Genomic DNA, 13,550 nt, shown 5'->3' with positions numbered 1-13,550 from the left:
AGAATAGATGGGAGGATGTTTGGACTCTTTGTGTTGTGTTCATTCAACCATCACATCTGGGAGTGTGGATATGCTGACATGGGAAGATACGTGAGTCATTATTTAGGCTGAGATGTTTATAGCTTTGACAAGAAGTCTGGGAGTATTTCAGCAGCGCATTGTCAATGCAGTCCTCCTACTTTGCCTGCTGTGCTCACCAAAGAATTAAGAGATCTAGTGTTGTCCAATATTTCAAACTGACTGCTTCTGCAGGACCTGCATACCACCGGTCAACCATCGGTTTATGAGGCAGATTAAAGAAAGGGGAGCCGTTTCTTACGGGGATGTAGCTGGGAGTGAATCTTCACTCCAGTTTCCAGATAATCTTGTCGTTACAATGTCTGTGATGTTCAGTACAAGGGAAAGATGACAGAGATGAGATGTCACGATGTTGCTCTTCTCCTGAGAGACTTCTTCATGGATGACTGTACTGGAAATGTTGAGTCTACAAAGGCACAATTTCTCCTTCCTGGTGGGTGATGATGAACAAAACTTTTGCAGATTATTAGAAATATTCATGATTGGCAACAGAATGGAATCCTTCAAGTCCATTCGACTGATCTTTGCAACATATTCCAGTTTTCTTTTTCACTTTTCATATAAAAATTAGATAAATAACATCATATAAAAAGAGGCCTAGCATCTCAACGGCAGATGCTTTTGTCACAAAAACTACAAAGATGGCCTCTTATTATTTTATTATTGGTAAACACAGCTCTTGTGAAGTTAATTCTACCACACTATCCATCTGTTGCGAGGAAAATGGTGAAGTGATATTTGATGCAAGTTTGTGCTCATTCATGGTCTTCAGAGAATGTAGTGACATCATCGCCAGCATGGCTGTAGACTCTTAAAACTACAACTTTACTAAAGGCAAGTTTTGTGAAGAACAACAAAGTTTCTGTTCAGACTTTTGTCCAATTCACCGATCAATAATACATAATATAACCATAAATCGTTTCAACGCTTGTTGGCCAACTATCCTTCCTTCTCAAGCTTGTGTCGCGTCAAAGGTGATGCATTATTTAGGAGCGTGATTGACTTACCAAACATTGTTACCCGTAGAATAGACCTTGTTTTTCAAACGCCGGTCAAATAATTCAGCTTTACATCACAAGACTGCTCAAGAAGAGGTTTTAATAGCAAATTAAGTGTATCAGGAGAAAGAGGTGCTGCTATTTATGTGGACAATATGTGTCTTGGGAGATCATTAGAGCAAGGTGGGTAATTCAGTAAATAAGCTTTTGGCAAATGCCCTCAGTTCCTTTTTCTAACAACCCTGTCACAGCAGCAGGAAGTCAGGCTCCCGTTCAATCAATCCCCAAGAAAACTCAATCTACCTGATGTTGTGAACTGTGTTGGGATGAACAGCAACACATGACAAGTTGGCAAACCAAGAAAAAAACAACAACCCCAACACTGGGAAATTCAATTAAGCTTTTGCTGGAAGCATCGGATAAGTTTATGGAAATTAAAGTTTTATGTAAATCAGTTGTCTGCCTGGCCCTGTGCCAGATCACAAGGGGCTGCACTATATTGCATTCAAATTAGCAGCCTCGGAAAACTCAGCAGCTATGACTAACAAGTCCAAAAACAACATTATATGAAATCTAGAGTGCGCTCTGCATATTTTGAGATATTTCATATCATCTGCTCACTCTTAACGTCTCACCCATTGCTGTAAAAATGATTAATAACCCATCTTTACAATGACTACTCCACTGCAGCTGCAGCTCTGCAGACATTGTTTTCTAAATATCCAGTATCACACACACACACACACACACACACACACACACACACACACACACACACACACACACACACACACACACACACACACACACACACACACACACACACACACACACACACACACACACACACACACACACACACACACACACACAGGAATTTACAATATTAATGCTTGAGATGAAGTCTTTATTTAAACAATTCTGTACCAGTGGAAACAGTATGTACTGAGTAACCAGCTTCGCTGAGGGCAGTTAAATCACAGAGCACACTGCCATCTTGTGGACAATGAGAGTAACAACAGGGAGAGAAGCTGTGTGCATTATACATATTTTTACTCCCATCGTCTCATTTCATGTAAAAACTGCCGTTTGTGAGGCACCTTATTTAGTATTTATTCATCCAGCAGATATTGTGGATACACTTTAACTACTTTAACAAATAGGGTATTCAAAATGTGCACTTTAATTGAATTTGTTACGCTGTGCACTATTATTCAAATAACAACAAACATAATATGAAGTCAGTCACTGGACAGGACACTGATACTTTAAATACATCATTTCCGAGAAACAGAGATCAATGAAACCGTACTGTTCTTAGAAAATACTACTCCTACAAATAATAATAACAATAACAATCATTTATTTATAGCCAGTTCCATAATACTTTCCTCACCTCCATTAGTCAGGTCAAATTCTGATTAAAGAGTGTGAGTTATATGATCCCTCTCGTTGGGGATATAAGGCACAGTCAGAGTAAGATGTCAGTCGGTTTGAGGACACTGTTCTCTTTGGGGGCAGATGCTACCTGGAGATGGTGGAGCTGGCTTGTGATTGGCTAGAGGAAGTAGTGGCAGCGCTGAGCTGGGAGAAACCACTATGACTAGACTCCAGACTGGTCATGGATCCCCTTAAAGATAATAGAAAAAAGACAGAAAAGGGATATTCAGACAGGAAACTGGTTACAGGTAAGAAACACATTTGACAAAAATAAGGAAACATAAGATTTTTTAAAAAAAGAACAGAGAAGCCTGTGGGAAAGTCAGCTTCAGTAGAACACATGCAAAGAATAGAAACAAGCTCAGTGGAATAAATAAACTGACCTGAAGTCATGGGAGGCCAGCACCTCTGTGTAGTACATGACCTTACACTTGTGGGAGGAGACCTGCAGCGAGGCCAGCACATCATCCACGCGAGGCAGGCTGGAGGCGGAGCAGGCCGGGGCGCTGTGGAAGCGCCACTGGAGGATGTAGAAGCCGGGCCAGCGTGTTACGTGGGAGCCCTGTTTGAACCGAGGAAAGCTGCACGATCAATTTGAGACTGCCGTGATGGGAGAATTTAATTCCCGTTGATGAGACGACGGCAAAACGGGAACAAACAAATCTGCTGTATGATCTCTCTGACCTGTACACTCTCTCCCTCCCTGCACGTGATGGCCTTCTCCACCATGCTGTAGTCCTGGCCCAGCACCCAGCTCCTGTCTATCATCTGGGCGTTAACGGCCCCCGGGGACGCGATGCCGTGGGCTCCGAGAGTGTCTTTCTTCGGTGGCTGCGGGGCCCTCCTGGAATGGTAGATGTTGAAGATCACGTCTCCTTTAGACACATCAAAGTCCCAGGTGATGACGGAGGAGGCCTCGGTGATCTCGATCAGCATCTGCAGCAGGATGCAATCAGATTGGAAACAGACGGGCAGACAGCTGGCCATTAATCCCTCAGTTCCTGTTTGCACCAGCAGGTGGCACCCTAACCCACAGAATATAACCCATGCACATTTCTAATCAACTTCAGCCTCACTCTTAATGTGGATTTGAGAGTGGATTAAAAAGGAGCCTGTACCTCATAAGGGGCTCCCTTGAAAATACTGGCACTCTTATAGATGGAGTCAGTCAACAGGCGGTTTTCCTCACTCTCCAGCTCTTCTGCTGTCCTGTACAGAGATTTGGGGACCATGCCTCCTTCAGGGATGTCACACTAGAGAGGGCAGATAGGGAGAAAATGAGAGACAACTGATATTAAAAGATGCATTTAGGTGAGAGCTCAAAGGGAAGCTAAATGACTGCAGAATAATAAAAGCCAAATCAGGAGCAAAAGGCACATTATTGGTATACATTAATCAACATGCTTAGCGGCTGGACTGAAACTCACCATGCAGTCCCCTCCCAAGAAGTCGGGGATGATCTCTTTGTCAATATAGTCCACCAGTCCTCTTGGATCCTGGTAGTCGTTTCCACCGTAAACAAGGAACTTCTTCCGGGTATTCTCATCAATCAGAGGGCTGACCTGGAAACAAGAGAAAAACAAGAAACACCCAAGAGTTACGAGAGCAAGAGCATCATGTTAGAAACCGTAAAAGTAAATCCATGGATATCTGAATTATTCATGTTTGAGAAATAAACAGTTTGGCTGGTCGACGGTGTTGCTAAGCATCTGTATGCACTTTTACATCATAATAACTAACGTTCGTTTTGTCGATTATTAGCTTTCCCAACTACAGCTTAGAGCCCAAACTTTAAATCTGCTTATGTAATGCAAAAACTGTATCCTGCTTTTATTACTTTTGTAATAGTTTTGATTTATAACAGTTGTGTAATACTCCTTTATTCAACTGCAAAATGACTACAAACTATTGCATATTGCAGCACTATATCGATGATAACATTTCTCCCATGAGGATCTGCATATTGCATTGTTTTAATTATCTTCCTCTCCATTTTTTCTTTGTTTATAATTTGTTCACATTCACAATGCGGCGCCCAGCAAGATGCAATCCCTCGTCTGTACAACTTCATCCATTCTCTCAGATGATTCATTAAAACCACTTAAGTGGCTGCACATAAAAGTGCATTTATACACATTTTATTTTATTATTTTATTCTACAAATAAAGACATTTATTCTCACCAGGGTCCAGAGCACTGGGAAAACTCTGGGCGCCCTCAGGATGAGCAGGCGACCCAGAGTCTCGGGGTAGTTGGCCTCCACCACCTCGATGATCCTCAGCAGGGCCTTCACACCCGGTCTCCACAGGTGACGCATGTTCAGACCCTCCAGATCCACCAGGCAGGTCCAGCAACTGACCAACACATTAGCATTAGCATTACAAGACATGCAAGCGTGTGGAGACCTGGTTAGCCGTTGGATGGATTCATATTTAGGCACCTTATCGGTCGACCGAAGACTCTGGTGTTTTCTTCGCAGCGCCTCAGTCCCTCCTCGTTGATGGACAGGACCTGGGGCACATTCAAGTTGTAGCATTCATTTAGCCAGCTGTTTTAATTAAAACAATGAGGCTTAAATCATGTATTCATGTCACCTGTCTCAGCAGCACCTCCTCTCCCAAGGCTCGCACCAAGCCCTTAGTGTCCATTTGGCCCAGACGTAAGATATACAGAGGACGGCCGTCTGAAACACACACACACACATCATTTAACACAAGGGCACTTCCTGTGTTCAAGTCCTACTTGTGAGCTGGTGGATCAGCTGAGCTGTGACTCATTTTCAGAAGGTGGGAGCAACAACAGCTGGTGCTCAGATGTGACAGTCAATAATTAACAGGCCATTTCAACCCAGGAGAGCTTTTTAAATACAGAAGACCTAAATCCCTCATTAAGTCTTCACTTTCACTCTAAGAGACAAACGACAGCACGACGACAGCAAATGAAACAAAGTGGCAGTAAGATGGAGTGTATATCGGCAGCTAGCCAGCCTTATTTCAGGTCGTACCTCGATCGTGGTGGTGCCAGCCGCCGCTGTAATAGTCCTGGAGCAGTTGTGGGTGCCCCCAGGTGTCCAGCAGGAAGTCTACCTGATGCTGCTTCCTCCAGGTCAGCGACTGGCACAAGAACTCTCTGGCCTTGTCCAGGTTGAAATCTCTGGCCCTCAGGAAGCGCAGCACATGCTGATCCTTTGGAATCTGTACAACAACAAGCAGGGGTCAAACATCTGATGCACAGCTCTACGTTAAAGCTACTACTAATAAAATTTTAGCCAATGGATGCTTGTTATTGCAATCTAGAATACATGCAAGTGTGGGTGTGATAGCTGAGCAGAAGTGTGCCCTGAAAGCCCAGTAATAAATGTGTATTTTTACATAACTGCACAAACTGCTGTGTGGTCAAACAATGTGTGTTTGTGTTTATGTGACCTTGCCCTTGTGGGTTTCCTGGAGCCACTGGCGCAGTCGAATGAGACAGCTCTCCTGCAGAGGTGTTAATTCGCCGAGGTAACGTCTGATGTAGTCAGCATCCAGCTTGTCTACAGGCCAAAACACGTGTTTGTGGGAAGTGAACAAGTGTATAAAGTTAGCACATATTGGATGCATAAATCGGAGCCATCAGGAGCTGTTCTCCACAGAGTATTTACACAAGCTGTCCCCCGAAAAACAAAGCCGTCTGTGTAGTTTGTTGTTGTTGCAGGTAGCTTATTACAAGCCATAATCAGGTTTATTGTTGGGACTTGTTAAAACTCCTGAGAAAAAAAGGTTTAACTGCTAATCTGAAGCACAGCCATGTTTTTGTGGTTGCGTTCACTCAACCAGAGCAAGTGTTTTTGCTTGAATTCACAATGTTAACCACGTGCTTACTGTGAACGTGCGGTGGGCTACCCACGGGGTCTGACAAAGCATCATTATGTGACGAGTTGGCATGAGAATGTGGTGGTTAACCACATGTGTGATACTGTGATTAACTACTTTAACATGAGAAAAATTCAACATTTGTCACTATTCTTCTTAGAAATAGTGCCAGTTTTTAAAATATCACATATAATACCATTATATCAATCATTACTTTCCTCTTATTATTTACAGGCTTAAAGTTCTTAGTCTTTCAGGTGAATGTTTGTACTGTAAATACGTCAACATCTGTTGTTGCATACTTAATCGTGACTAGTAGTAAACACTGACCTTCTGGGGAGCCGGCCACTAGCTCTGTGGGACAGACCGGGTCTTTACTGTCCAGTCCAGGTTTAGCAGTGTTGACTGGGATGGCTCTGGCTGTGGAGCGGGGCGGCAGCTGGAGCTTGGCGGTGCCAGAGACCACCGAGGGGGTCCAGCGAGGTATGTACGTTACTCCTTCCTCCTCCAGCTCTCTGAGGTAGTACTCGATCATCTCTTTACCCTGCAACACAGGAAGGAGACAAGACTTCAGCTTAATGTGGCATTATGGTTGTAATCACAACAGATCACAGAGCATACAGCGGGCAAATGCAGCCACAATTTTAGATTTCAATACAAACATGCAAACCTTTTTAATGCTGCTCGCATACTGTTTCATAGCAATCTTCTCTGCCGTGCTCTCAAAGCCAAAAAAGGATTTAATATCCAGACTAGCCGTCTGTTCGAAGCACGTCCAGTCCTCGTTCTCCGGATGCACCTGTGGAAGAGGACACACATGAAGATATACAATACAATAAAATACAATACAATAAAAAGGATGAATAAAATGCATGTGACAGATGAAGTGGCTCTACAGACAGAAGTCATCACCACCAGCAGAGAGGAAACGGCCGGTGAGGCTTATGTTGTGGAAAACGAGGAAATGTTTTAGCAGGGTAGATATTAATGGAGTGAGTCACACTACATTGACTTTGAAGACTCCACCTGTTGACACAAGGGGTTAGTGCATTTGGCACACTATAAGAAGATCATTCAGATTGATAATACATGCGCTGGATAGAAAAGCCACATGTTCACTAGTACATGCAACAGTCCTGACTGACTTGAATGAATAGATACAAGCCCAGGACTGACCGTGTAGTTGCAGCACTCGCTGACGATGACCCTGTTGGAAAAGGTCTCGTTGTGGACCTCGATGCGGAGCGTCCTGTCTCTGCGGTTCAGGGTGTTCTTTTGGCTAAAGTACAGGTAGTCGACACCAGCAATCTGCATGCAGAGAAAAACAAAGATGTCATGCTTTACAGACAACATGAACGGAGCAACCCTCCTACAATACCACCTTTAAAAGGTTGCCACTGTCCGACACAACACAGCATTCCCAGTTGTGTTCTGATTAAATCAACTGTTTGATGCTCTGTTAAGAAGCCGAGGACTCGTACCCGTTTCAGGAGCCGCGGGGCCTCGATGTCGATCGTGCAGCGCCTCTCGGTTACCAGCGTGGATCCGTCCTTGCTTGGGGTCTCGTTGATGATCTCGCTGTCGACAAACACCGGGATCAGCGGGGACTTGGGGAACCTCCTCACGTAGGCCTGAGACGGGGGGAACACGGCACATGTGAAACAACTCCATCCTCTTTGTTTGTCCCTTTGTTTGATTGATTTCCATCGTCATGGTTTATTTGGCTGCTAATTTAGTGTACAATGTCAGATATGTTGACAACGCAAAGAAAATATTTATATTTAGTTTGAACTTGTTAATTGCTATTAATCTTTATTTGTTATTGTTTTAATTTCAATAGCCATGTTTTCTTCTTCTGTTGCTATTTGATTTTAATTTTATCTGCATTTATTGCATGTATACCGTGGCACCAGTGACTCTCCTTCAATGTGTTTGTCGAGGTTTTAAATACAGTGGAAACCTCTTATGGTGATCACATCTATTTGGGTCAAACTGATCACGGGAAGCGGATCGTATTTTCTTTTTTATAAGTAATAAAACCGACGGCTTCACTACTTTCTGAATTTTTATTGACTGTTAAAATACAAAACAACAGGCGTTGTCCGCGTGTGCGTTTGTTTTCCGTCTCCTTGTCGGAGTACAATGCACAAGGTCGCCTGAGGTTCAACAAGTTCCACTGCTGCAATCTCTCGTTTCTTTGTCATAAGCTTCGAGGAGACTACATTTTTTATTAAGAGAAAGACAGACTTTCTTTTTCTCATCATGATTTCAACGTGCACGCAGCGGCAGCCTCAGGACGGAAAGCTGGAAAGCAGACGAGTTACCGCGAGGCAAAGTGTCAAGGGAGCAAAACAAAAACAACAAAAAAAGAGAATTACTGCAGCTTTAAATGATTTCCCATATGTGGTCATGCAGTTTATCCCTGTAACCATGCTCACTGTAAGCACTTTACTTTTTTTTTTGCATAGCACTGGTGTTGCTGGCTCTGTACATTCTGTTCCCAGCGAGGTTTTTTTTTTGCTTTTGTCCTGCCCACCATGAGGTAGATATCTGATTGGGCTGGAGCGCTGCCTTTGAAAGGACCCATTATGGCCCCCTTGTATTTTCTATGTTGTTGCTGACTCAAGACTACAGCATGTGATGTTCAATTCACCATTCCAGCGTGTGGTTAGGATACATTTAATAGTCATTGGCTTTAACAGCTCATATAAATACAAAGTGCTCCTGTGGCAGCTTTTTACAAGCAGTGATTTGCATTTTACTGCCCACAGCACGCTGCATGAGCGTCTGTCCACGCAAACATCACCGGGGCTCATCGGTCAATATTGATTGAGTCTCGGAGCGGCCGTTTCAGGATATACAAAGAAAAGTCTTAGTTTATGTAATGAGGTAAATATTAAAAGTAGAATATTGACAGGTAAGGTATTCAACCATCACAGTAAAGACAGCTAGTTGTCTTTTTTTTTGTGAAGATCGTAAAGGACAAATCACAAAATAACATAAATAAAAATAGAAATTCTTCATTCTAGTCAATCCTGAAGGTCCAATCCAACTGACTAAATAAAGAGAGCAAGGCAAAAATAAAAGGCAGGATTTTCAATTACACATCCTGCTTGTATTGACACTGCTCAGCATATGAGATATCTAATCATTAAGATGACATTCTCCACAAAGCAAATGAATGGGACAGGTGGCCTTGGTAGCAAATAAGCAGCGTTGAATGGTGCAAAAATATGTTTCTCTGACTGCAGACTAATGTAAATCTTTGTCCTCCCTATCCCTCTCTGAGCGCTTAGCACACAGTTGATGAACACAGAAGATCCTGTCCAACCTCATTTTCCACAACCAAATTTCACATTAGCTTTGCAGCAATGCTTCCTTTCCTTAAGGGCTATTGATTAAATGCAAGTCTACACACGTCAACCACGCAGAGGCAGATTAGTGTATCTCTTACATACAGACCAAAACGCACGACGTGTCATGAAAGGTACAACGGTGATGTAACTGGTTAAACATTCAGTTCCATCCAGGACACCGACTGTAAGCCGGAGGATATTATCAGCAGACGGGACAAATGAGAAAGCTCCGAGATAAGTGGGAGCAGAGGAGGTGGCGGACTATTCACTGGATTCTCTGCTTTAGGCTTTCGAGAGATCTTTCACAGGATTTGTTCCATACTTTTCACAAAAGGCCCATGCCGAGGTGCTTTTGAACAACGCGCAGTGAAGCAACATTCATTCTCAGACCTGTGATTTTCTGTGAGAGATGTTTCGTTGTAAATGAGGCTCGTGTGGGAGGCAACTTGGCCTGCTTGGGTAAAGAGTTATAGCACACGGAGCAGAATGTCACGGCTGCATCGCCGCCTCGACCCCACTCTGAGGATATTGCATAAGTCTTTGGCTTAATACGTAACTGCAGGGGGAGAAGGGAACAACAGCAAGAGAGCAGACTGTGAAAGTGGGTGAAAACAGACTCATGGAAATGCACATTTATTTTCCATTTGTCCCACTTTTGCTTCACAGGGAGCACTGAGTTGTTGATTGGAAGCGAACAGACTGTATCAGTATCATAAGGAGACATTTTTTCCGCTTGTTTACCACATGGTGAATAAATGTTTGGGAAGTTGGAGCTCCATTGCTATTTCAGTGCATTTCCCTGGGATGAGTGTTGAATACCGCGGCAATAAATATTCTAATATAGCTAGAAAAAGAATCCTGCTGATGCATTCAACCAGGGAATTCAAGGAGTATTATTAAAGCTATTTAAGAAGCGGTAGCAATCATGCAGAATATCTGAGAGACTCCTGACCTTTCAGCACAGCTATAAACTTCTATAATTTGCATATTTTTACCAATAATAAAATAAAATGAATATATGATAAAATAACCAATTATAACGTTTGCATAAATATACCAAAAAAAATCAAATATTGTCAGAGTCTATTAAAAATAATGTTTGTAAGTCATTCCTGCCTGAAAAAGCAATTTAAAAAATCACTAATCAAATAATGACTAAGACCAAAACAGCCAATTAGTTGACAAATCGATGAAGAGTGTGGAAGCCCTAAAAATATCCAACCTTGAGAGCAGTTAAAGAGGAAAAAGGCAAAGAAATACAGAGTTTAATAAGCAGGATTCAGTATTGAATGTATGTACTACAGTATATGTATATTCTGTCTACTCAGGAGAATAATTCAATTAAAGTAGAATATAAAGAGTGAAAACCATAATGGCCACGGATATTATAGAAGCACACATGGTTAAAATACTATAATGGTAAATAATGGACAGAAACACACCACTCACCGCCATTATCAACTCAAACGGGTACTTGTAGACCCGGACCGGGGACTGGTACTCCTGCACCATGGTTGCAACTGGTCCAGCTGTTGGGTAAACACACAGACACCGTCAAGACACAGAAAATAGGCTTTTAAATAATAATAACAACAAACATGACAGCCATTTACACGGGTCACTGTAACGCTGCTGTTGTAAACAGATCAGCTGAGTGTGCAGAGACAAGGGCGTTCACGTGACATTTGATGCTGCAGATTAGAGTAAAACCATAGAAGAAGAATAAATACCCTTACATGATAAGCAGCAGGCTTCTGAGGGGGGGTTTAATAGGGCCGGGTGCAAAACAAACCCCCTCTATACACTATTTAGTGGCCAACGGCCCGAGCGGCGAGAACGCCGAAGTTTGGACTCACAGCAGAGTTGAATCCAGGCCGTTAAACGTCAGCTACGTCACTGAAGTTGTCCTACTGTCCGCGTGTAATCCTCCATAGTGTCGGCTGACTGGGGGGAAGTGTACTTCCACGCACCGTAAACCCGAAAAACTCTAAACTAAAACCAGAAGCGGGTCCGTCCGTTTAGTCCCCGAGCACCGAGTGTTGACTCCGCCTCCTCCGGACAAACCGGAAGTCCGCTGGAAGTCCGGGCGTTTTATTGTGAAAGGCAAAATTAATTTACCGGTATAAACGTTTTTTTTTTTTTATTAATTTTATATTAATTACAAAGCAAAGCACTTGGTTTAATGTAGACACTGATTGCAGAAGAGCAGTTATAAATAATATTTATTAATTTCACTCAACCCCTTTCTGGCTTCATGAGAAAACCTTTTTTTTTTTTGTCTTTTTGCTCATTTGCGTTATTTTTGGGTACAATTGTACATAAAATTTCATAGTTAGTAAATGCTCCTTATTCTGGCCATTTAATATTTTACAATTAAGGACTAAAAAATATGTCATTTAAACCACATTCCCTTCAATTCTCCAGCATATATCTGTATATATAGCCTCTTTTCACGCTGCAACATTATCAGTGATGTATTTGTTTGTCCCTGCGCGACAAAATGGAGGATTTATCGTGGCCCAAAAAAGGCACAGATACAGATTTACAGATCTCTGGATTTATTTGTGCGTTGTGTTTTACGAGACACAAGTCACATGACAGTTTTAGGGCCACATTCATCACTGTTTGTGGATTTTGTGAACCAGCCTGGTCTCAAAAGAATTCACGCATGTATTTACATTGAAAACGGCTACATTTTTATAGTAATGACGATGAGAAAGTTGTAAATTACAGATACAGATACATATTTACAGAATCTCTTTGCATTTATTTGCGCATTGTGTTTTACCAGTTGTGTAACATGACATTTGTCTATGAATTCCCTACTTACTGTCTCTTTAGTGGCTCACATCAGCTGTTCCAGGGAGCTGCAGCTGGTCTCACATTGAGGCTCCTGAAGCAGCATCATTAAGGGGATTGAAAGGGTCTGGCAGCCTACAAAAGGTACTGGAGTCCAGCAGGGGGACATCCTGAGAGGCGGAGAAGGAGTTCAGATAAGTGCTGTTCCCTAATCAGCATGAAGAATAATGTTACTGTGGATCTCAACAAATGTCTCCACACAATTTTGGACAGAGAGTTACAGCTGCAACTTCACATATTTCTCAGAGAATATAACCGGTGGCTATTGTGATGGACCCTCGTGCATAAACATACATTATCTAAAAAAAAAGAAGGAAAACATGATGGATATGGCTGCAATATTGATTGAGTTTGATTTCTCCTTTGAGCAGAGACATGGTTTCCAGGCAAACAAAGCACGAGTGCCAGCCTATTCATTATTCAACACATTGACGGAGGTGGCAACGATCCAAATGGCCGTTGTGTGTTACTCTTTAGCTTTTTTGTTTCTGACTCACACAACTGAGCCGTAATTTTAATTCTGACGGTCAAAACAGAAATCAAACCACCATGGTGGCTCACAGACTGACGATAGCCGGGGACCAATCCTTCCTGCAGGCCTCACAATGTCCTCCTGTCTCTCCTGAGTGGGGGATTGTGGTTGTTTTGATACTCTAATTGTGATCAAGGGCCATAAAAATGCCTCCTGTCATCTATTATGACAACAGCGGATACTTTGATATTCACATCCTGCTGTATCCCGCCGTCAGAGCACTAGCACAAACACAATGACTCATCTTTATCCTCCTGATTTAAATATTCACCTACATTCTCAGTTGTTTGTGGAAATTACAGCCCACCCAAAAAAAAACAAAACGTGAAGGATTACCGGCCGTCTCCTCAAAGCTGGGCTCATCACCTCTCTGAGCTCATCTTCCTTGTTTAGAATCCTCTTAGTGCGCCCGTCTAATTAACTCTCATAATGA

At 42.6% G+C, this 13,550-nt stretch overlaps 1 protein-coding gene across 2 annotated transcripts; it reads right to left on the bottom strand.

The window, feature by feature from the left end:
- Positions 1-1,972: 1,972 nt before the first annotated feature.
- On the bottom strand, positions 1,973-11,747 carry sec14l1 (SEC14-like lipid binding 1). Of its 2 annotated transcripts, none has more exons than XM_084036187.1 (16): positions 11,583-11,747; positions 11,176-11,255; positions 7,852-8,001; positions 7,547-7,678; positions 7,041-7,169; positions 6,701-6,914; positions 5,942-6,051; positions 5,521-5,710; positions 5,111-5,199; positions 4,957-5,027; positions 4,699-4,870; positions 3,944-4,078; positions 3,635-3,769; positions 3,201-3,452; positions 2,900-3,078; positions 1,973-2,706 (listed from the first exon to the last, which is right to left on the bottom strand). In XM_084036187.1, exons 2-16 carry the CDS (start codon positions 11,236-11,238, stop codon positions 2,601-2,603), a joined length of 2,127 nt encoding a protein of 708 aa, XP_083892313.1. In that variant the 5' UTR covers positions 11,239-11,255; positions 11,583-11,747; the 3' UTR covers positions 1,973-2,600. The 2 variants fall into 2 exon arrangements, with proteins under 2 accessions (XP_083892313.1, XP_083892314.1); XM_084036188.1 differs by lacking the exon at positions 11,583-11,747 and adding an exon at positions 11,463-11,481.
- Positions 11,748-13,550: the final 1,803 nt, after the last annotated feature.

The sequence above is a fragment of the Eutrigla gurnardus genome (assembly GCF_963514095.1).
Source record: "Eutrigla gurnardus genome assembly, chromosome: 20".
NCBI lineage: Eukaryota > Metazoa > Chordata > Actinopteri > Perciformes > Triglidae > Eutrigla > Eutrigla gurnardus.
Note: the sequence above shows the minus strand (reverse complement) of the source record. Positions and strands in the feature narration are given on the sequence as shown.

Excerpts from the sequence above, each read along its gene's own strand:
- sec14l1 (XM_084036187.1), bottom strand. The coding sequence starts at position 11,238 with ATGGTGCAGGAGTACCAGTCCCCGGTCCGGGTCTACAAGTACCCGTTT. Across the intron at positions 8,002-11,175 it reads CGTTTGAGTTGATAATGGCG|GCCTACGTGAGGAGGTTCCC; the intron begins GTGAGTGGTGTG and ends CCCCCGTCTCAG. Across the intron at positions 4,079-4,698 it reads TCCCAGTGCTCTGGACCCTG|GTCAGCCCTCTGATTGATGA; the intron begins GTGAGAATAAAT and ends TCTTGTTTCCAG.